The 24338-nt window shown below is 45.5% G+C and overlaps 2 protein-coding genes across 2 annotated transcripts; both read right to left on the bottom strand.

Moving 5' to 3' along the window:
- Positions 1-2746: 2746 nt before the first annotated feature.
- Positions 2747-17232, bottom strand: fam53b (family with sequence similarity 53 member B). The gene is made up of 5 exons (XM_079293194.1): positions 17067-17232; positions 10471-10703; positions 9406-9460; positions 6933-7714; positions 2747-3825 (listed from the first exon to the last, which is right to left on the bottom strand). The coding sequence occupies exons 3-5, from the start codon at positions 9443-9445 to the stop codon at positions 3490-3492; spliced, it is 1158 nt and encodes a 385-aa protein (XP_079149320.1). The 5' UTR covers positions 9446-9460; positions 10471-10703; positions 17067-17232; the 3' UTR covers positions 2747-3489.
- A 2945-nt stretch (positions 17233-20177) lies between these two features.
- Positions 20178-23522, bottom strand: hpdl (4-hydroxyphenylpyruvate dioxygenase-like). The gene is made up of 5 exons (XM_079293127.1): positions 22419-23522; positions 22160-22326; positions 21909-22063; positions 21215-21324; positions 20178-21058 (listed from the first exon to the last, which is right to left on the bottom strand). Exons 1-5 carry the CDS (start codon positions 23096-23098, stop codon positions 20857-20859), a joined length of 1314 nt encoding a protein of 437 aa, XP_079149253.1. The 5' UTR covers positions 23099-23522; the 3' UTR covers positions 20178-20856.
- Positions 23523-24338: the final 816 nt, after the last annotated feature.

Here is a 24338-nt window from a genome sequence, read left to right as displayed (position 1 = left end):
ATGGTTTCCCCACATTTCATCACCAACAGCACTCGGTGGCGTGGGAGGGCTCTGCAACTTTGGAGCAGAGGCCTGAAGTTCCTCTCTCGGAGGGTTTACAGGCAATCTGAGCGTCTCAGTTCATACACAAAGCGGTCTGTACTCCAACGCGGTCACAGCCGTCACTGGCAACTCCAGGGACACGACCGCTGCTCAACTGCCCGCTAAAGCCTCAGAGGCCGGGCTCTCCCGACACTAAGCGTGACCCCGTGATGTCATACCAAAGCGTGTGCGTATGTATGATCCAGGAGAAAGGGTGGTCCCATGTCACCAATGCAGCGTAAACCAACTGCCCTGGCGTAGAGAAGGGTCTGAAGGCTTACGGCTGAAAGTTGAAAGCGGTCTGACTCTGCTGAGGCTCTGTCCTGTGACGGTGTCCGGTTACCTTTTGTAAAAGCCGAAGCTTTCAACGCTCAATTTAGATCCTACAATCCTCTTGCTGAAGGGACAGCTATTGGACTTGAGAAGGCTTGTATGGCCTTGATGCATCTCTGCACACCATCGCTGGCTCAGACATAACACTGACTGACCTTTTTTTTTTTTTAAACAATGTTTTTGTGTCTCAAACACAATTTGTGGTCTTGTGTGAAAGTGTGTGGGTGAGATTCAACGAGATAACTACCTCCACGAAGTCTATTGATTCAGTGCGTACGGACAGAAAGGAAAAAGTAGCTTTTTGTTCATTTAGAGCTTACGGTATGGTTTGTGCTGCAACTGGAAATGTTTTGTGGCCGGGTGCTACAGCTTAATTGTTTTTCACCCCAACCACATTTGAGCTGCCGAGCGGAGCGGGGCGTGGGGGGGGGCAGGCACCAAACCTGGAAACTATAGCGCCAACATTCAGTTTCATGTCTCATACGGTTTCATTTTTCTGAAAAACTTGTTTCAAAAAAATTTGCTGTTTGCAGGAATTTCAAACGACAGGTAAGTTTAGGATATTAAATACACCTTTTTAATTGTTGACATGTGGAAATAAAAAAAAAAATAACAGGAAAGCAGACGGACGTGTTATGCACCTGTGATGTGGCTCGTCATTCGAGCAGATCGACCTCCAAGAACGACCACCCTGTTGTGCCAGTGCTGGTGTGGGTTGTGTGGACGAGTGTGTTGCATGCCCCTCCTGTTGTACTCCTATCTTCTCTCGGAACACAGCCTTCTTTCATTTCTGTCAACCCACTGATTAAAGGCCCTCGGTGTGTCAGTCTGCCCCACAGCACGTTTACAAGGGTTCTGTTTACCCATTTCCTTCTCCACTCTGCCCCCGAAAAAGGGCCCAACCAGTGAAAAGCAGCAGTGGCTTGCTTGTAGCTCTGGGACAGTGTAAATATGACCTCACTATGCAAGCATACAGATTCTCAGGCAACAGTACAATAACCCAATCCATTACAAGACTATGCATTGGCCCTGTGGGCGAGTTTAATCCCACATATTATTTATGCTTAGTGTGGCATTCTGGAGTACAGCGTGTCGAGCAATCTTGAAATTGCTCAGCCGGTCTTTCATGAGGTGACTTTCATCCCTCAGTTGCACCGTGCGCCTTCAAAGAATGACGAGTACGCAATCGTACTGGAGCTACGAATGAAAACAGTTATAATTGTGGAGGGTTTGCACAGGCAGTTGGGGAGGGGATGCAGACAAACGCAGCAGCAGCAGCAGCAGCAGCCCTGACACATGGCCCACATTCACAGCCGCCTCCCACGTCACTGTGCTCCTCAGAGAAAAAGCCTCTTTTGTTTCCCAGTGCAGGGAGGGAGGGAGGGAGGGAGGGAGGTCTCTGGGGTGAACCGCCGCTCAGCTCCACCACTCCACCCGCCATCAAAAAGAAGAAACATGGACCGGACTTCCCACCCCTGCCTGGCGTCCTCCCGACTCGCTCCCGCTTCAGCACACAAACACAGGCTCATCAGGAGTGCCACCACTACGGCCGCGATTGTCTTTTCCTGCTACTTAATTGGGTCAGTCTGCATTGTTGCATTAAAGACGTCTCCAACAATGACCTTGTGCTCGGCTAAAAGCAGCAGTGGGATTCTCTTTCAGATTATTCTCTAAAATGAAAGTAGCAATACCACAGTGAAGTCATGCTTTAACAATGTAAAGTACGCAAGGTTCATCAGCACCTTTACTTTCAAATTAAAAGTTAGAATTGCCCCTGACAGTGTTGTTAACACGCTCATTAACATGCATGCAGGTGTTTGGTAGTTAAGTCTATTATAGTAAACAGAAATACCTCAAAGTCTATGTAACTATAGTACTTTACATTAATTACATTCTATTCAACCACTAGCTACTTAATGTATCCTCATATGTCTGACGAAAAGTTACTCCTCGTTTATTACAAAAGCCAGCAACACTTGTCAATGTCCGCTCGTTACATGCATCAGGAAACTACTGCTGTTTAGGCAACAAAACTACTTGGTTCGGTTCAGGAAAATCTCTTTTCTTTTTGGTTAAAATAGCGACAGAAGTGCCGTTACTGAAGTTACGCAAGTTTTGTGACAAATAAATCAACGTTGACTTTCACACGGGTAACGAACAGCGGCCTCCTGAAAGATGGCAGTTTGTTCAGACCGTTTAATAAACAGTCTATGGTTCAGAACTAACGCAAAGCCTTTGCAGTATTCGGAGGAATTTGCGCCATTTAGAGAGCAAATCTGCGTCTATTCACGTCCACGTTTCAAACATTTTCATCTAATTTTGTGAATAAATAACGTGACTACAAATGACACATTTAAAACTGTGTTTTTATTTGTATAGAAATATGCTCATGTTTTACATAACTTTGTAGTTACAAATCGTAAAAAGAATATTAACGCTATTAGAATCACAAAGGTTTTCTCACACAAAGGGGAGATCTCAAGAGAGACGCCTGATGTTACTGTGTGAAATGTTAATATACTTTACAGGTTGTGTGTGTGTGGGTGCAGCTTGTTGCTCAGTTAAGAGTGAAAGGGGCTTTACTAACAGCAGCTCTCCAAGTAGTCTTCATTTCTGTCCATCGTGTCCTCATGTACTATTGAAGAGGAACGGACACTCTTTCTAGTGCAGAGAATTGATACAAGCCTGCTGTGAATTCTCTCCAAACGCAGGACAATGAAGGTAATCAGGGTTACAGAGACATGTGAAACCCCAGTCTCTGAGCCAACATTAATATATCGCTTTATATTCATCAGTTCTATCAGTCCTCCCCGACTTCCTTGTTCTCCTGAGACACAGTTGAGATAACGCACAGTGTGGGAGTAGCTTCCGACTACGCAAAGCCTCCAAAAAATGGCCCACAAAGCTCAATCTCTCCTTTAGGAAAAAAATAAAAATAACTAGTGCTGGAACGCTCACTGCATTAGCTTTCCACCTGCTTTGTCCTTAAGACTATCAGTACTGTTTACTGTACCACCTGGTGATAAACTTTCAGTCCCCCTGAATTGGCGTCCCCTGAAAGGGAGACGGTCCAGCTCAGTTCCTCTCGATTTGCTCAATGTCGAGCTCGCCTCCAAGTTGATACACGTCCTTCCTCATGCTACACAGCCCCGCCCACAGAGGCTCGTTGTCCTTCCCGTTGGTCGTCCCCGGCGTCCAGTCCGCCTCCTCGATGGTGGGGTCTGACGGCTCCTGGGGGATCTCGCCCTCTTTGGTCCAAGGCTGAACGTCCTCCGGGCCGCGTTCGCTTGCTGACGAGTCGCCGGCGTAACACTGAGCGGTGCTCCTGAGAGTGGGGGGGGCCGGGCTTGACTCGCAGCCGTCTTCGCCGGTGATTCCAGGGCAGCTGAGGCTGTGGAAGTTCCGAAGTTTCTGTGGAAGTGCAGAAAGAAGCATAGAGTGAATGTCCTCAATGAAACAAGCCTTAACCTAAACAAATATGTCAAATCTTCAGGAGAAGTCTATAGTTTCCAGTGTGATCAATCAAAAACATTTCCTTCGTGTTGGACTATGGACCCATTAGTCAACTCGGGCACAAGCAAAACTAAAAAGGCATACAGCCATCAGACAGCCATCCTATGACAACAATCCCTCTACTGTACTCGCAGTATGTGGGTTAGTCAGTGAGGTCAGAGCTGGACGCTGATCAACAACCACTGTAATAAAAAAAAAGAAGATTTGTGGGGTATAAATTTTGCCTGCATTACATACTGGAGCAACTGGTAGTGGACTGGTGGATGCGATCTGAGGTCCAGGCAGCAAGTGGCCAGATACCCAAAGGGCCTTTGGACTCTGTTCATTGTACAGACGTAGTGAAAGGCCGGCATACATCTGGGAAACCCAGGAACCTCCTTTTAGGCAAATCCACATGTGCCAACTCCGCTGCAGGCGAGCGCCGGGACAGCTGTGCGTGCTGGAGTGGAAGGCTTTGTCACAGAGGCTTATCCAGCGAATGTGGAGAGGGCAGGACAGCTGCCTCATGCCCGGGCCACTACTGTGTCAGGACAGAAGGACACGGGAGAATAGGGCCTCTGTGAAACCTCCTGTCACTTGTGTGCTTACGTAACACGCACCGGATTGTCGGGGGATGCAGGTCACAGCCAAGTGTAGGAACCACAGGAGCACAAAGTGTCGTCTTCTACCGTTCTGTCTAAAAAAACCCGTTAAAAAGCCTAAAGAGATTCGGTTTATAACGACATGAGAACGGGTGAAATGTAAAGAGAAATGATCCACGTGTTGGCACATCAGATCAAACGTGGCCCTGCTGTTTTTCTCGGCTCCGTTCAAGCGGGTACATGTGTCAGCGCCGGGCCAGTGTCACATTGCTGCCTTCTGCATTAGCACTTCTGCGTTCACCGTCAGATTTCCGGCCCAGGTCGGTCCATGGTGGGGCCGCACCGATAAGGCTGTGAGCAAGTCTGGACCACAGCAAAACAACGCCGACGCGATCGACATTAAGTTCAACCGAGTATCTCGCTGCAACTTGGAGCAGAGGGGGAGTTCTGCAGAGGAAGAGCTTCGGGCAGAGAAAAGCGTCTTTCACAGAGTGCCCTCACACAACTTATTGCACCGCATTACGATGCGGGTCATGAATAAGTGCTGCCAGTGTCCAGTTTGTCTGCCCCCCCCCCCCCCTCCTCCTCTCTCTCTCTGAATGAAATGGAGAAGACCTGACTGACCTTGACTCTCCATCAATACAAGCTGATCAATAGCCCGTGAGGCCCGGTTGGGGCAGCGATCCACCCACTGAGCTGAATTTACAGAAATCAATATCTCTTTACCCAACACACGCATCTCCCCTGTGCAGCGATCTGTAACCTCTGCCACAGCTGCTCTACTTCCTGACGTTCATAGAGCCGCATTGAGGGTAGCGGTTCCTCCCGGAGTAAACGACACCGAGAGGACACACTTCATAGACGCACTCTGCACTGCGACCAACCTCTGAAGAGTAAAGGTGACTTTGAGTCCCGATACGTGTGAAGCCCCGTAAGAGTCGAGTGCCCCGCAAGTGGACATCTTTGCCATTGTCTTTGCAGCGACATACTGCCAACTTCTAAGTTTAAACAAGCAGTCTGTTTTTCAATTAATCAATCAAAAATGAAGCCCACAATGTTTAAGTCTATAAAATGGCGGAAAATAATGATCCATGGTGACATCTTTGTCCAACCAACCAAAAAACCAAACGTTTTTCATTTACAATCATATAAAACAAAGAAAACAGCAAATCCTCACATTTGAGATGCTGGGGCTGGCAAAGGTGTGTTATTATTGCTTGATAAAGGACTCAAAACAATTAAGCTACCGTCAACAGCACTACCTCTGGGTTTAGCTGCATAACTGGGCCAAAATATCCAAAAGTCCTTTTCTCCAAGGCGTGCCTCCTAAACCAGAGCCACTTGAGAAGTTTAAAAAGATGTCAAAACCGAAAATATATACCATGCCATGAAACGACTCAGTCCTCACATGAGAGGAACAGAGCACGCAATGCACAAAACGGCAGGAAAGTTACAATGGCAACAATCTCAGCACCCTGACGTTCCTCTGTGAAAATATTGTTGGAAGCCTCGCCTGAGGCCGCTTTCTCCACGCTGACCTCGTCCCTGTTTTCGGAGCGCGTGTGGCGTCTGCTTGTCGTGTCACAGCGGCTGTTAAGACTGCTGAACTCTGGGTGACTGTCTCAGAGGGGCCAAGTCCAGCTCTGTGTTTATGATCCAATCGGTGTACGTGTGAAACTCAACCACGCGTGTCTGTGTGCTTGTGGGGCAGAGAGACAAAGGAACCTGTCAGGATGTGCAGATGTCTGTTGAAACACGGTTTGACTTCATGGTTTCATAAGATCGTTTCTTTTGAACCAAAACAAACTCATCTGATCAGCTGACTGGCATCTTAGCTCCTGCTTTGATCAAATCATCTCCATCCAGTACTATTAAAGTAAAAAGGTACTATGCGTTGTGCGCTCTATTTCTGCAAATGCACAACCACATAATGGAATGTGACCCAGAACAGGCCTGCGTGGCTCCTCCTCCTGCAATGATCGCCTTTGTTTCATGCCGATGCCTGCAGAAACACTTTGAGGTGTGCTGATGGAGACCAGACACAGCGGCGTGACCTTAGTTGGAAGTGTTTGTTTATCCAACATTAGCAGGAGCAAGTTGCCACAACAGCGTAGTATAACCAGCTGATGTTAGTGAGACTGACGGACCGAGCAGAGCGTCCAGCTGGCATGACTATTTCCTGAGGGTCTTGTCTCAGATGCTCAAACTCTTTTGGAGCACATAAGAAGAAAGCTGTGGCAATAAATAATAAATAAATGGCACATAAAATGCTCCTGGAAAATTGCCTCCAATAAATTATAGAATTTGCTCAGGTGCAACTGTTTAACAGTTTATATGACTGGCTATAACTGGCAGAGGTTGCAGTATTTAATCAAGTGTCTATTGTCCTGATTAAACATGATACAAACACTTTTAAAAACCAACCTGCGTCATCTTGGCCAGGTCCAAAGACGGCCTCTGCTTCTGTGCGTCAGCTGGTCTTCTGCGCTTCACGCCGATCTTCTTGTCGTTGAGGACGCACGGCTGCGAGCGACTGCGGGCGAGACCCCCCTGTCCGCCGCGGCGCTCCAGCTCCGGCGTGGAGTCGGGGGAGCTGGCCGGCGAGGGTCCGCGAGGCTCGGCGAGGCAGATCTGTTCGTGAGAGAGGTAGAGGGGCTGCGCTGAGGGCTCGGAAGACAGGGTCATGGAGGAGGCAGGCGTCAGACCGGTGAAGGCGGAGGGGCAGGGGAGACGCCGGGCGAAGCCGGGCAGCTCCAGGGTGTTGGAGTGGGCGGGCAGGATGAAGCTGGAGCTGCGCTGCATGGCCGGGAAGCCGAGCTGCGCGTTTACCGCGCCGCCGCGGTGGACGCCGCCGCCGCTGTGGACGCTGCCGCCACTGTGGCACCGCCTCTTCTCCACCGTCGTCCACACGCGAGAGCCCTGAGGGCGCCAGGTGGAGCGGCAGCCGCCGAGCTCATCTGAGCAAGACAGGGACCGGCACTGGCGCTTGCTGGGGGGTGCAGTGGAGTGCGAGGACGCGGCCTCAGTCAGGCTGAGGTCATGCAACAAGCTGGTGATTGTGGTCGAAGTGGAGCCAACGTCCCAGTCCCAGTGGGCAGAACTCTTGTGCACCTCAGGCAGGACGTCCCACAGGCTCTCCAGGCTGGTCCCAACCGGCCTCTGCTGTATAGCACAGCTGTGGCCCAACTCACGCCACCGGCTTGTCTCTGCAGCAAAAGACCAGATTCATTTTGAATTAAATAACTTGAAAATCAGATCACAGACAAGACATAGGAAATGATTTATGGGCTTATTTGCACATTGAATTTTGGCTTAAAAAGTTAAATACTAAACACAACATTTTGTCTATTATGTTGGTTTTTTTGCATATAACCGGTTGAAAAAATGGGATGTCTATGTATAAATGAACTTTAACTATATGGGAAACAAGTGAACCCTTTTATAAGATGTTTCCCCGAGGCAACGTAGGTTATCATATGACTGCCAGCTTCTGTTCAGGATCAACTTGATCATAATTATTCTGGGTATTTATTTATTTTATATGTCACTTTGGACCACATTGTCTGCCAAAGTAGTAAATGTAAGTGTATCAAACTGGGATCAAGACCTTGAAGTAACTCTGCAGCTCTGATATTGGCTCGTAAAATCTCCCTGCTCTTGACACTTGTAATTGTATTGGTGTGGAACCTCCTTTACAAAAGCACAATATGAGAATCACTTTAGACATGAACCTCTGGCCTTAAAAAAAACATGTTTTCGTGCCACGGTTCTACAGTCATTGGAGGTTATGTTTGGCAACCTCATCCATGACACCGCTCCAGTCTGGGTCAGCGCGTTGGTCCCAGCATGTGTACTTTGTAATGACACTACTCACTGCTTTGTGAAATTAGGCCCTTAAAATAACTTGTGTCCTTCAGGCAGGTTTAATCACAGCTAATTGGGCAGGGGAGCGAGCTCAGTGTCTAACTGACTTAATATCAAACCTCGTCTCTGCTGGAGCAAGGTCTGATGAAGTGTCAATAACCCATCGTAAACATTTGGACGAAAGCTTATCGGTCTGTATCAAACCAGCTCCCTATCTGCCATTACTTCTGCACTAGTACTGTAGCTGCCATGCCTGGAAAGCACCTGTTATTCCCACAACAGAGACTCTCTGAATAGCTGAATGGGTCAGCCAACTAAACTGGTCAGTCAACTCTGAGTCAGATACTAAACGTCGAGGCCACTGCCCACTCCTGGTATGCAAAAGGTCTATTCTCCACCGGAGATACAAATCCAAAACACCATCTGCAGGACGGAGGACAAAGGCCAGTGTTAACAACACCTACTGGTGCTGCTGTGAACTCTGCCAGTGTTACACACTCGATGCCAAGATACTGTAAGGACAGAATACCATCTAATCTTACAAAACAGAGACTGTAAAAGCTGTTACTCAGTCATAACCAAAATGTCCAACTTGGGGACAACATGTCCACAGCTTTAAAGCAAGCAGGACTATCCATAAGATCCCAGCGAATGATAAGCCGCTAACACGTAGTCATTATTGCCTTGGCTGAAACACCTGTCAGACATGTTTCACATCATGCCGTGTCACCGTAGATGCAACATAGACTGGCTTGCTGCCATTCTGCCAATAATTTCTCAGAAATATTACAATACGCCGAGCAGCTCCAAAAACCTCTGCTGTCAAAATACACTTATTCTGAGCTCCACAAGCTGCTGAGAACCATTGGAAGTACATGTTTACTTGTCATGTACAGTTCGTGATGGCAGGTATGGCGATAATACATTTGCATCAATGTAATGAAGTACCTTGTTTTGTTTGACATCTAAAATAGACGCTTATTTACATGTTATTTAAATGTGTACGGTGATGAGAAAGACGGCAGACTCTTACCCATGAGTCCACAAGAGAAAAGTGCAGTCCCCTGGGTCATGCTCTATGCCTGGAACTGCAGAAATGCAAGAGAAATTCACTGTCAGCTCTGCAGAAAGTCACATGAAACGTAGAGGAGGTTCTAGCATTAACACGTCAATGAATCAACAAATGCTGAATCAGAACCTTTTGTTAAGTCAGATTTTTTTGTCATAGCACATTTTTTTGCTGCTGAGAGATGAAGACCTAAGTGCAACCCGTCAACAGAGAGTGTTCCACCATGAATGCCTCTGATTGACACACCTCGGCGTGCGATGACTTCATTTCACGTGGCTGAGAGGGCAAACGGTCCACATTAGTGAGGGGATTTTCTCACTCTGCACAGATGCTGATTATAAAATGAGTCAGAGTTAGTCAGCCCAGTGGAACTAAGATACTCCATTGTCATTTTGAGTAAAGTAAACGGAGCACGGGGGGGGGGGATTCAAAACCAGATGACAAGCGGCCTGGCAGCTAGTGTGATACAAATATCAGAAATTGTAACAAAAACATTCCTTATGCCCAATGTTCAACATCACTTCCTGACATTTAGTAAGGCAACACCTATTCATGTTTCTTGACTCAGGGGAAGCTAAAAGTCAAATTTAGGCTCGAATTAAAGTTGACAAAAATAGGAAAACATAACGTAGCGCCATTAAACTGATCTGGAGCGATGAGTGGCTGGCAACACATTTGTTGATTTAGGCCCAATTCCAAACCACCGCCTACACCCTCTCCCTTACGTACTTGCGCTCCGCGTTTGCGTTGAGTGTCCACCATAGTCAGTGCCATCAACCAAACCAATTAGCAGGGAGTGGCTTATACAATCCTCCAACAGTGAGTATACATCTTGCCGGAGAGAGGGAATTTTGTCCCGAAGCTTGCCGTTGTATTTGTACCCTACGGCGAGGGTGTAGGGGCCACATTGGAATTGGCTTAGGTGCAGCACCCTGTCGTCTTCCCCTTTGACAAGTGCAGTTCAGGCTTGTTGACAATGCTACATACAATTACACGTCACACTTAAAAAAGTAGAAAATAACCTCTCACCGGGCCAAAATCTGTACTTTTGGATGTTACATCATCGGCGCCCTTCTTTTCCAGTGTTTTCTTGAAAATGATCACCATGGCAATACACATCTTTGTCCCAAGTTGTTCCAGGGAGGGCAAGAAAAGTTGGCGTCCATCTTGACCGGCACGGTGTGAGCAGGCTGGTTTCTCATAAACTTAAAGACAGCAGCCGTCAACTCCTTCAGGAATGTGCTTCACTCCTCGGCGCAATCCTGAGCGGACACACAAAGACGAGCAAAGGGTTTAGAACTCAGTACATTTCTGACGGACATATAATCGGAGAACAATCCAGCTGGATCGGGGAGAACACATCCCCTGAGTGGAGGCTCTGAAACACACAGTCAATGGAGGGCAAACCCAATGCTCTCTTACGGCCTTTCAGTAGCAAACATGACTTCAGAGGTTGTTCTGTTGAGTGAGTAGCTTCATTCATCGAAGAGGATGTCTGCTGCATTCTCTGCACTTGCTATGGATTCCAATCGTGACACAAAGTCACGGCAAAAAGAAAAGTATCGTAAAGTGTTGAATCATCCAAATGACTTGCAGCATAATGTATCTCTCTGCCTGATTGGTCTGTATGCTTCGTACGAATCAAACAATTGTTGCTTTAGCAGTTCACTTGCTAAAGGTGCTAATTCTGACAAGAGTTTCGACCAGGCGGCAAACTCCGGTTCTGCCGAGTGAAGCCAATGTCTTAAAACTTGCACTCTCTCTACTGGCCAGCAGGGGGCGACTGCTCTGGTTGCAACAATAAGTCAGATTGTATAGAAATCTATGAGAAAATGACTCTACTTCTCACTTGATTTATTACCTCAGTAAACATTGTCAACATGAGTTTATGGTCTCAATCGCTAGTTTTAAGTCTTCTTCAATACAGCATGATGTTCATTTAGTAAATAATGTTCCCAGTTAGAGTTAAATGGACCATAAAGCGGAGTATGCTTTGGGGCAGGCTTACTGTGACGGACAGGTCGCTGCTGCTACTACTTCAGTCCCCCACATTCCAAATATGGTCACTTATGTTCATTGGTTGCAAAAAGCCAAGACGGGCACGGCCGTAATCCAAGATGGCGACGGCCAAATCGCCGAACTTGAGGCTTCAAAGCGGCAGTCCACAAACCAATGGGTGACGCCACGATGACAACGTCCGCTTCTTACTTACAGTCTATGGTTTTGACTCTATGAGGAGGCACTAGCGCTACCACATACAGGGACGTAGCGTCTTTAAATATGTTGTGCAGAAACCGTTGACGCTGTGGCAATGTTTGGAGAACTTTCTGTACCATTTTAACTACTGTGAATCCAAGCTGTCTACAGCTACTGTCTTACAAACTGTTCAAAGACACTTTTAAAGCAGGCATTGAGAATTTGAATTTGTGTCATTGAACACATTGAATCCTCAAACTCATCTCACACACATTAAAAGCATAGAGCCCTGCATTGTTTGCAAACTGAAGTGAGTGTAATCCTAAACACCGGCAGTCTTATAGTTAATTTATACAAAAGGGAAATTTGCAGAGTGGAAATTCAAGAAAGGTTAGTGGTTTGACAAGCTCCTTTAATTCTCAAGTGAGCGAGCAAACATTACCAGCAAACTCTCGCTTTGATTCGCAAAGGGCGTTGCCTATATGCGGTAACCTGTAAATTGAAATTACACTGCATTTGCACTTCCGCGTGGTCTCGCCACAGTGTCACCAAAACTAGAACTTTATACCTTGTTTTGTTCCTGCCTGTCGATGTGGAGATTATCAGTCATCTGAGATAGAGCAAGTTTCCTCAAAGTGTTCCACACTGGAGCACACAAAGAGGAATAGAGCAAAGTCAAAGTTGTGTAATTGAATCCTCAGGGGCTGGCTGGGAATAGCTGACCTTGCGGTTATCAAAACAACCCTTTTCGCATTAGTGCTGCTCCACGGTTACAGTACGCAGCTGATTAGCGAGAGACGTAAATCTATACAGCCATCACGGAGGATTTTTTTCGCTGCCGCAAGATCAGTTCCACTCGAGGTGACGTCAGTAAGGGGATTGAACCAAAGTGCGGCGGGCACAACATGGTCGTAGGTCAGAGGATGTTTTAATGGCGGGCAGAAAGAAGGGAGGACGGGATGGTGTACGTGAAACAAACGAGCGCTCTGTGCAGAAGATGAGACACCGTGGGAAACAAAAGAGGCGACATCAGAGGTTGCGGGTGGAGTGTGTGTGTGTGTGTGGGGGGGGGCGTATGCAGAATTACAAGACCTTGAGGGAGCTGACATACTGGAGGTGGTGTTTGCATTCAGCATATGATTTCCATTACTAACACCCGTCACGTCCGGGAAAACAACTTGAACGCAAAGATGTGTTTGCCAGAGTTCTACAAGGAGATCAACGCGGTTCAAGGCTTTAAGTTGTGGACTTGTGTGAACAGAACAGAACAGATCAAAGCTGGGAGCTGGAGTAGGTCAGGCCAGCTTATACTGTGCGTGACCATTAACCACGCAGACCTGTGTGTTCACAGCAGAGATAACTCGGGACATGCTGCGGTAGAGGAAGACATTGTTTACATATTACCACTAATGGCTCGGGTGAAGGATGCAGATGGCAATGACACAGAAAGAAAGAACCTTGCCCAAAAATAAATGAAATTGGCAAAAAACTAGAAGCCTCTTTGACGTGATGTTTACCCAAACAGAAAGGTCGCGAAATTATGTTTTCCTTTCCTGGAAAAATGGAAAAGGTCTGAGTGTAGCCTGACACTCTGGACTCTGAACTGTAAACAACATCACTTCTAGTTACAGAGAATCACAAAAATGCATCATCTTTCTCATGCTCAGTGCTTTAAATGGGCGAGGTTTATAACATAATTATAAACATTCCTCGGCTCCATGACATAAGCTGAGCACACGGTTATAAAAGCCTAAACTCACAGCCTTTAAAAAAACATTCAAAGTTGTGACAAGAATATATTTTGAGAAGCGCTGGCAAAGGGCTTTTTTTTTCTTCTTGTATGGACAAAGCTCACAAAGGTATGGTCTTCAATTAGATGAGAATTTCTCCCCGAGGGGTGCCGCTACCCAATAACGATGCCGCCATTATCTGGAATCGGTTGGCGTCTGTGCAGGCCGATAGCTCTTTATCTGGGCTGGGGCAGCAACAGCCATGGCAGCTGAGAAGTCTAATCTCTGAGAAGGGGAAGAACGTTGCAGGACGTTCCCCTCAAGACGGGGCTTTCCGTCGCACGCAAACAGGTCTGCAGTGACAGCGGCCTTCCTAAATGACAAAAACACTGCTGCCTCGGACGAGCTGATGGGACGCCACACTTCCTTTTGTGGTCACCGCCAGCCTTTCAACCATCGCTGCTTTGGTGTGTCACAAATAGCACGCTATCGCGCGGCCTCGATGAGCGACAGATAGGCGAGGAAACCACAGAGCCTATTGGGTTGAGTGTAAAAGAGTCGGCTCAACCATCAACAGCCTGCAGAGGCCGTGCTCTGTTTTCTACAGAAGATAGGACACAAGACGACTGAAAGCTCCGTTTCCCCAATTAGAGCAGCTTTTCCACACATTACTCAGACTGTAATCCCACAGGTTAGGCCTGCATTACATCAGGATTTGGCAGCAGGTTGGAGAACAACGTTTTAAATCATTGTTGCACCTTTTATTGGCTGCTGATCAATGCCTGTGTAAACCACTTATGGACCTATATTCAGGATTATTACACAAGCTTCAATTTTTTTATTGAAGCTTTCATCCGTGTTAAATTGAAACAAAACTTAAAAAGTAAAAGCACAGACGCTACGTTCAATTTTTCCGACATCCTCCTTTGACATTCCTGCATGCGGGGCAGTCGGATCTGTGTCCTGCTCCCAACAAACCCCGGGAATGTGGCCGTCTCAGTAATCCGATCATCTGCTGAGCACCTGAGACGTCCCACGACTTGAAACCTAACTTGAGGGACTTGTGCTGCTCTTCATCACCGGTGCCACTCGTGAGAGGAATGCTGGGTAATAGTAGCGGCTGTCCCCCTTTCCACTGGGAGAAGTTCCTCAAAAAGGATTGTAACCATGAGCTTACTGGCTCTGGTGGCCTACTTCTTTTGAGTTACACAGCTTGCACGGGATCCATATTTGGACTCCCATTTCAGCAGTTCCTCATGTCATAACGGTGTGTTTGCAGATCATGCAATAAAAAGGCAAGACAGACGTGCAGGGCTCATGAAGACCGAATAATTGAATGACAAATTGGCAAACAAGTTCTGCTTTTTTTTTTCTCTCTCTTCTGCAGCACCGTGCATCGTGTTCGCTGTGAAAACCCGAGGCTTTTGAAACCCGAAACTTTCTTTGTTGGCGTTTTCATTAATTAGGTGCCACAAAGGGCAGGTGCCACCAAGTTTTGCCACGGCCGACTGACTGAAAAGAAGTTTATGAAACTCATTGTGAGGTGGAGGCAAGCCCACAGCTGTCCGCATGTTCACAGACATTAGGCTATGTCAAACAGGAGGCACACTCTACATTTAAAGCAGCGGGCTTCAATAGTAGTTATCGGGGCTCAGTTGAGGGTCCTGGGGTACAGCCAAGGTCTCACAAGCATGCAGCTGCCCACTTACCATAAACACAAAAGCTCAGCATGGCTATGCATGGCAGCCAAGGAGGCCTACGTTTTAAAGCGAGCCTGCTGTTTAATCATCTCATACATAATCACTCGCACTGTATATATTTGTCCGGAACAAGAGCTTTGTTGAGCTCTGTAATCGAGGCTTTCAGCAAACCTGTCTCGAGTTGGAGAGAAATGTTGTCCACTTCAATGCTAAATCTAAGAAAGTCTCTTCATTACAAAAGGTTGGAGACACAACAGTCTCTCACTCCCCACAGCAGAATAAAATTGCATGTTAATAGACCCGACATAGTCCCATCCCAGTGCAGTGGACGCAGCCCTAATAACTTTCAATCAAAATTAAGAGTGGAGGGGAAAGAGCACTCCTGAGTTTTACATGCAGGAATGCATCCATCCCCCACACTGCATTTCCACTGAAACAACACGAGAAAGCCAGGGAAGTAACTTTTTTCCAGATGAGTGTTTGAACCGTGGCATCACAGTGGCATTACAATTTACAGGACCCTGGAGGGCCTTAATTTCAAAGCTCCCTTTGTCTAAATGTCTCAATATTCCAAGTGAACATAGAAAGCGGTGTCATCTACAAGCTCTGACAGGCAGCCTCTTTTTTTATACTTGAGATAAAACGGTGTTGCCAGCCCTCCAGGTGGATGCCTCTCCGTTTCAGAAGAAAAGAGCCTGAAAACTGCTCCCTTGTCCAAGTAACCAGCACAAACAGTCCTTTAAAACCCCTTTCCCAAAAATCCCTCATGAAAGGGAAATGAGTTTGGCAGAGAAATTGGTGTGACGGGAGCTCACAGAATGTTACATGCAGGCTGCAGAGCAAACAGGATTTTGAACTCGACAGAGGGGCCACAAGCAGCTGATGATAAAATGTGAAACGTACGGCGGCGTCAAAAAGTGAAGTGACACATGTGCATTCTACCAGTAAGTCTCCTATTTTATATTTGAACTGTTTTAATGAATGCATGGTTGCGCCACTTATGAGCTCAGCAGATATAATCATGGCCGTGGGACACTGAGAAAATTCAGGTTTAACAAGCTCTAGATTTTATGATCGCACTGAGCACCAACATTGCAGAAACTGTCAGCCAGCTCTGTCTTCATACCTGAGGGGAGGGTTGGCTGGATAACGAAAAGCCAATAACATTCCACTGCTACGGCACAAACTGTAACACACAGGAAAGATAACTAAATGACATGGGTACTAAATGATGTGGCATCAGGTATAAAAGGCTTATACATATGCAACCATACACCGGTGACCTATCGTGCCATTGGTGCCATGTATGAGTGAAAACCCAGTTTCAGATCAGAATGTATGCGCTTCAAAGCCAATTCACAAAATAAATGCTTTTGATCCAATAAAGGTATCTCTTTGCAAACTTAATGGATCACTTTGTCAATGAATCGAAGTTTACACTTATTGTCAGATGTAAAAACAAGCCAAGCAGACTTGGTCTGACATTAAGAAGATGAGTGGATGACACTGGCATAAAAACTGATATGTTTACAGGTATACTTTTAAGACTCATGTGTATGAGTATGCCTGAGCTTCACATAAACTTATTGCCACTTGTTTTTATTAATCTCCACTGTAACATTGCATCACATTCTGTCTGTAACAATATATTAAGAGGCAATAAGGACATAATAAACAGAAGAAGGAACCGACAGAAATAAGTTCAAGCTGAGTTTATGTCAGAAATACCCCAGACTGGACAAAAGAGACACAGCCATGGTAGTGCATGAGGAAAAGTTGCTAAGCTAACTATTTAGAGCTGTGTAAAGTTCCCACAGAGAAGACTTACTTTGTTACTAATCCCTTCTGATTAAATGTGTCATCATAAAAAAAAAAATCACACTTCCTCTCACACTTCCAAAGCACAAGGGAGCATCACACTTGTATGAACTAGCTACAGAGCCTTAGTTAGCTATAGCACAGAAACTTTTATTATTTCACCAAAAAAAGTACCACTCACAAGCATCACGGAGAGCGCCTCGTATCTCCGACAAACACCGGGCAGCTGCTTAGTTTCGCTGGGCCATGTTGAGGTTTTCTTTCACATAAAACCAGAACAAGGCTTCAAGGGAGGAAGCAAGGCGAGCAGTTCACTTCTCGTCCTGCTCCAGGCGACTCCTGCAAACTACAACATTGCCCCAGTGCACTACTATCCAAGATTGCACGCTAATGAGCCTGTGACAACATACGCGGGCAATACTACTTTTGACAGGGGAGAGGGGTGTCTCAAAAGTTATTCATGCCACTAAATCTATCAGTTTCACTTAATTATTTGCGTTTTTTGGGTTTGTTTAAGTTGTATATCCACTTCGGCTGAAGCGTATATTGATAGAAAGCAAAACATTAATATATTTAAGACTTTTCTCTAACACTTCCACCCCCCCGCTGCTGTAACTAGTGGTTTGATCCACCCTGCAGTAATGAAAACTAATCACACAGTTTTGAGCTGTGCATATAGACAAGGCACTTTCACAATATACAGTGGTGTAACACGATAACCTGCCGACTGCGTGTGACTTAATAAAGAGCCAGATGGAGGGAGGAAGCGGAAGATACACATTTCTAGTTCCCCCTCACAAAATGAGTTTCAGTGTAATAAAAGTTAAGGTTAGTCCTAAATAAATGCATTTATTACAAGCAGAGGATCTCCACTGGCTTTATCATGCAATATGCTATTTAAACTACCCAGGTTTCTTTTAAACTTGTATTGCAATAAACTCAAGATGTCCAACCTGTTATTACTAATATTTGTATATGTTATACAGCCAGTGATACAAACAGAAAAAGAGAACAATAATTATTTTTTCTTTAAACTCTTGGTTTAGTTTACATATCAACACATGTTGTGCAACAAGTGTATATATGGTAACCTGCACATACTATTGATATCACTTAGGCCACTGGTTCTATCCACCAAACTCCTTGTAATCTTCGTTTTTTTTTCTTCTTTTATTTGAATACATGTAGTAAGCCTGAAAAGGTAAACCCAGTATTTTTCACTTTACTATCCTGTTAATCGTCTTGCAACCCCATCCACTTCCAATGCCATGTGGGTGGCAGTCGCTCAAGATTTGGCTCGTCGCCACACTCATCAAGTATGGAGTGTGGAATGATAGCTGGAGAGGTGCCAGAGGTTTGCCTCCTGGGCACTGCCGAGATGCCCCTTGAGCAAGGCACCGGACCTCCAAATCTGCTCCCCTGCTATATACTAGCTCCTTTATATACTTGGATGGGTTAAATGCAGAGGTTAAAATTCACTCTCTGTGCTTGACATGTGTGACAATAAGAGTTGATTTACATTTGTTTTTACAGCTTCTTCATATATAACAGCTCTGCATCTTACGACATGTTGATGTGTACATTGTGATCGAGTGACAGCAGTAGGCAAAAATGTGTTTACTTCATGAACCTAGACATAAGTCAACAGTACTCATGACACGTACAGCACAAAAGTAAGGCAACTGGATATTATAGCAACAATCACATCACATGCTGTATGTTAATGTATTTTGTGGGAGTAAAGTTAACACGCTGGGGCCTCAGAAGGGTGGGGAGCTGAAGCCCACCCCTGGCAAACACTATTGTTAATCAAGGAGTAACATCTGTTGTGTGCCACTAATCTCCCCCAGACTGTCCTCGGTTTTAGACTGTCTGCCTTTTGTGTTAACGGTTCCGTAGCCTCCATTATGTAAGCTACAGTGTGGGGGTGACAATTTTTCTTATTTGTTTCACCAAAACCCCCTCAGCAGTCTAGAAAGCGACCCATTTAGCAAACAAAAGCAGACGTTGCATGTTGTGTTGTGTCGTCGTAAAAGGCACAGATGACTCCGTCTCGCAGCTCATCAAGTTTGGCAGTGTGTGTTGTGACACTCAAAACCATAGGGGGCAGTATCCACCAATCACAGTGCAACAAGACTGACCCAAAGTGTAGTAGCTTCTATGTTTGAGAAACAACAAACCATGAGGTGGTTTCAGTCATTTCTCCTTGACTTTGTTAATGTAACTGTAGCTAGCATATGGTTGACAGTAAATGGGAAGTGAGCTTCCAACTCCCAGCACTGAGACCCCATGCAGAATGCTGTATGCCATCTGTGGTTCACACTGGCCTCAGCCAGATGGCTGAAGGATTCCTGTTACAGGAGCCATCCCTTCTCAACTTTAACGAACAGATAATCCTCTCCTTCCCTGACAAAAGTCCCCATTTTATGGTTTCAGTTTTCATTCATATTTTTGAAACAAATGCAGTAAAAACATTAAACTCGTTCGGTTCATACTGCAGTTGTAAAGCTGAAGGAGTACACCTGTTCCATGTGCGGTATTTCAATTCGGTGTTCATAGAGTCCATAAGCTTTCTGTCAGTGAGAACAAATCCAAAATACAGTCAACTCTTAAGCCAAGAGGGTGACACTTGAGCAAAAGAAAAACACTGACACCGTTGGTCAAAATGCGGAAGTACATGCAGTCACAAGTTCACTTTTTGCAGCTCGTTGTTGAAAATGGCCTCTGCTGTTACTCGGTGGGGGATACTGTAACTCCACAAAGAGAGCATATGGCTCTCATGGAACTGTATCTAAATTTCACTGCTTCTCATCCGTCCCACTAATCCTCGCCTGTAATGTTTACAGCCAAGTGAATTGAACTGGCATCTCTGAGGGTTCGGAGAATTTGACATTTATATGATCAAATAAAGTTACTTACAATCACATCAGCCTACCTGTTACAAATGAAATACTGTTACTATACTATTCATTTTGTATATGACATTGACAGTGAAAGGAAGATAAACATATTTTAAGTGAAGTAAAAGTAACAGTAGCACAGCGATAACTGTTACATAAAAGTACTGTGTTTAAAACTTTACATAAGTACAGTAGTATCAGCAGTATCAACTAGTAATACAATGTAATGTTATTACATATTGTGGTTATGAATTCTGATGTTTTAATAAGTGCCTTATTGTTGTAGTCTGTCAAATCGTCCCTACTTGTGTTATTTACCGTTAGTTCAAATATCTACGACACATCATATTACATAACCTGATTACATGTTTTGAATGTACATCTTTTTAATCAGCTAAATAGCACACAACAAAATCAGTCACATACATGTAGGAATAGCACAATACTATGGAAATACAGTAGAGTCGAAGTGTAAAGTAGTCCTCTGTAAAACAAACTTTTTTAGTAGTTTGAAAATAGACATGTTACGGAAGCAAAATAGCCCAAAACCTCAAAATTCATCATCGTGTGAAGAACAATATTTACAATGCTCTTATTCTGAAATTCAGCCCACCCACCCACAGCCTATGAAACAGAGAGCACCTTGTTATGAGGACAGTAATTGGTCTTCACGGTGTGCTTTAAGAAACAGATTTATTGAGCAACAGTTGCTGTGAAGTCAGGCAGTTGTTTTTGCTTTGACACAATGGAAACATTATTTTACTGCGACCGAAAGTGCATTTGTGGAGTGACATTTCAAGTTTCAAGTAGAATATGTAACATCTGTTTCTGTACCACATAGTTCAAAGTACAGTTTTACACCTTTTGATGTTAATGTCATGTTAAAAGACGGATATTAATATGACTCAATGTACTTGTTATCATTGCAACAGGCAACTATTGCCACAAGTGTTTTTCATTTTGTGGTAAAACTCCTCTGTGAACATATAATATGCATTCATACATTCTACTTTTTAAACTTATTTTAAGTACTCTCAAACTATTTTTTTTTTTTTTTTTAATCTGGCTGGACTAATACGGGGAAGTTTGCACCGTTTTTGGGGTTTCCTCTCCTGGAGAATCCTCCCCCCGACTCTCCGTGTGCGCCTGCACAGACCTCCACAGCGCTCTGATGTTCCCCTCGCCAAAACCTGTGGCCCCCCTTCGCTCTATCAGCTCGAGGAAGAAGGTGTCCTCTGCAAAGATGGGCTTGCTGAACATCTGGAGAAGGTATCTGGAAACAGACAATAACAAGGTAAGGACACTCAGGTGGTCTCACGTGACCCTGAGGAACATGTTGACTCGACATCTACACTGAAAGTAATTGGACGCGTGATGCAGAGGCAATTTTAAAAGCGGTGCGTGATTGCAGCTCTCGGTTGCCTCTCACCCTCGGCTTTCACTGGTCTGTGACGCCGGATCCGTGTCCAGGAGAATGCCATGCTTTGCCAGCATCTGGGGGTTTAGTCCTGCCTCCTCAATCTCCTGCTGTTTTCCCACCTGTCACAACACACAGGGTAGGTAGAAGGGTTGATACCCACCGTAGAAGACGACACATTTGAAAATAGGACCAGTATATGTTATGTATAATTATCGAATGTAATAATCAGCCATAGACACTGCTTTGTTAAGACTTAAGTGAAAAAAAACGGTGTTGTTCTTTAATGCCTTTTTTTCTGGGGACCCACCTTTTAAATATGACGAACCATCGCGACCCAATTCACAATTCATAAACGAGACCAAATGAATGCATTTAAGCTATTTCATTTGCTCTAATCAGTAAAACAATTTACATTTAGACAAAGTCAACAAGTTCTTGTTTGCTTTCCTCTTATCAGTAAAACAGTATACACGCCTTCTTTTAATACGGTGGAGCTGCACAGTCACAAACAAGTGCAGCTCTGTAATTGCAGTATTTAAAGACAACCCTGATCGGTCTTGTGAGTCTGACATTAGTATTTCATAACACATTTATTTACTACAATATCATTTTGAACTTGTTGAATGCAATGTGGGCCATTTCTTGCATTTATCAAAGAGTAGAAGTGGTATTTGTTGTGCCGCTCTGTAGGAGTCAGTCAAACCTGCGTGTAGTAGGCTTGAGGAGGGGAGAAGAACTGCACACCAGCATCAGCCATCACATGAGCAGAAGAAACTATGTTTGTTGTGTATAGTCCTATGTGCTGGATCCCCGGGGCCCCGTGCTGCTCCAAGAAGGTGTCAATCTGATTCCTGATTCCTGCAATAAGTGCAAGCACACAGTGATGACGCAGGTGTTGCACGCCATTCAAAAGTGTGCAGAAATGAAATACCTGGACAGTTGCGACAGCTATACCTTGATCAAAGAGCGATTCTGCAATCACAAACTTGCAGTCAGGCTCGTTCTTGTCCGCAGAGGGGAGAGTGATGCCAGCTTTGCTGCATTTCCAGTACTCCATGGCGGTTAGACGCAGTCCAATGCCCTCCTGGTTTATGACAAAAGCTTCGTCCACACCTTCAGCACTATTCAGAAGACTCATTACAGAGATCAAGTTGAGCAAAATGTAGAACGGGACACAACGGTGAATGTTTTTTTTGTTTTTTTTAAATCTCACCTGTTAATGAAAAACCTTTGAAAACCAAAGAGCTTCTCGTACCACCTCATGACCTGGTTGGTTGTTTTCTTGAGACAGACATATGTTATGTGATCAAAGTGTGTGATTGGACAAGACGTGTCCGTTTCTGGCAAGTCATTTTCAATGCCATCAAACCCAGGCAAGAAGCTGCCCTTGTATTTTGTCCTGTCAATCAACGTGTGGCACACGTTCCCCACGATGGATTTGACCACGGAGTAGGTGACATAACCACACTCGTCGTGAACTGTCGTTGGCGGAACCATGAAATTGCAGCCCAGCTGTTGGAGAGCCCTGGATGACCTTTCCACATCCTCCACTTCGAAACACACGTTGTTGACAGTGTTCACCGGGTAACACGAGTCGACGTCGTAAAAACATTTCGTGGAATCGCTCCGGTTGTCTTTCCCCACGTTGAACAGCTGTGGTGGACGCGTGTGCGTAATTTGGAGCCGCTCATTCGTTACCGTGTCGCTCCGGGTTGGTCTCTCGTTCACGATGAAGACAGCCGCTCCCTTTCTGAAAGCCAGCTGCCTGGCCCCATCGGTCAGCCTGGTGGCAAACAAACTGAACTTGAATTTGGAGACGAGGTCGCTGGAAACTTTCTCCGCGTTGGAGACGTTGAGCGAAATGTGGTGCAGCCTGGTCAAAAGGGCTGCCATTATTGATGTTACGAGATGTGCCGACGCTTCGAAGCGTGTGTCGAGTAACGGAGGGAGCGTTTCCTCGAAGCGCGTATCGAGTGTTCTTGAATTTTAAAACTAGTTCGCAAACGACAAGGCCCTTGTTTGATAGGGGAGGTGTGTTAGTGCCTCTAGAATCATATACGAAAGACTTTCTACTGAAATATGACCGAGAATCGATTCTATTCTGGTTGAAGCGATGGGTATTGAGCCTACTGGTGACGACCGCCGGAAGTTCTCTTGACAGACGAGATCTCGTCCGCAGCGCGAGACATAAAGAAAAACAAACATGGCGGCGTCCTGTTGGTGCAGGATGGTATCTGTTTGTTTTGTTGGTGCTAGTAGCTGGTGATGTACAGCTTCATCCCGGCCCCCCAGCTGTTCAGTTTCCGTGTGCTGTGTGTGTATCGAACGTCAGAGGTAAGGATGCGTGTGATACTTGGGTGCATCGTAAGTGCTTGGACATGCCTTTGTCAGAGTACCGGCGATTGGGTAAATCGGCGGATGAATGGTTTTGTCCACGGTGTTCACTACCTACGTTCACGGATTCATTCTTCAACGATTCCAACGTTCCAGGTGTCCATGATGACTTCGTTGGACCACAGGACCCAACCGACGACGCAACTCAGGTAGACCCCCCGGTGTACGAGCCTTTGAAGAATAAGGGCTTGACCTTCCTTCACATAAACACCCGCAGCCTTCTTCCCAAAATGGAGGAGCTTCGTATCATCGCAAACGAGACTAAAGCGGCGGTGATCGGGGTCACGGAGACGTGGCTTGACAACTCCGTCTCCAATGCCGAGGTAGATATCTCGGGCTACCATTTCGTGCGCAAGGATCGTAACCGCGAGGGAGGTGGTGTTGGTGCGTACATCAGAGATGACATCACGTTCAACAGCAGGACTGATTTAGACAAGGACACAGAGACTGTGTGGTTTGAACTCTTACTGCCTAAGACTAAGCCTATTATAGTGGGCATCTGTTACCGTGCTCCCAAACAAATGGACTTTTATGATAATCTTGAAAAATCCTGCTTGTCTTGTGATAACTTTGCTTGCAATGAGTGTGTCATACTAGGGGATTTTAATACTGACTTAAAGACGAAGAAAACCAATCATCTTCGCAAATCGTTGGACCATTTTATGTCAACATTCAATCTTACTCAAATAATAACCAGTCCAACCAGGGTTACTCCCACTACGTCCACCATTCTAGATCT

The sequence above is a fragment of the Melanostigma gelatinosum genome (genome assembly GCF_949748355.1).
Source record: "Melanostigma gelatinosum genome assembly, chromosome: 21".
NCBI classification, from domain to species: Eukaryota; Metazoa; Chordata; class Actinopteri; order Perciformes; family Zoarcidae; genus Melanostigma; species Melanostigma gelatinosum.
This window is presented reverse-complemented; position numbering and strand designations above follow the sequence as displayed.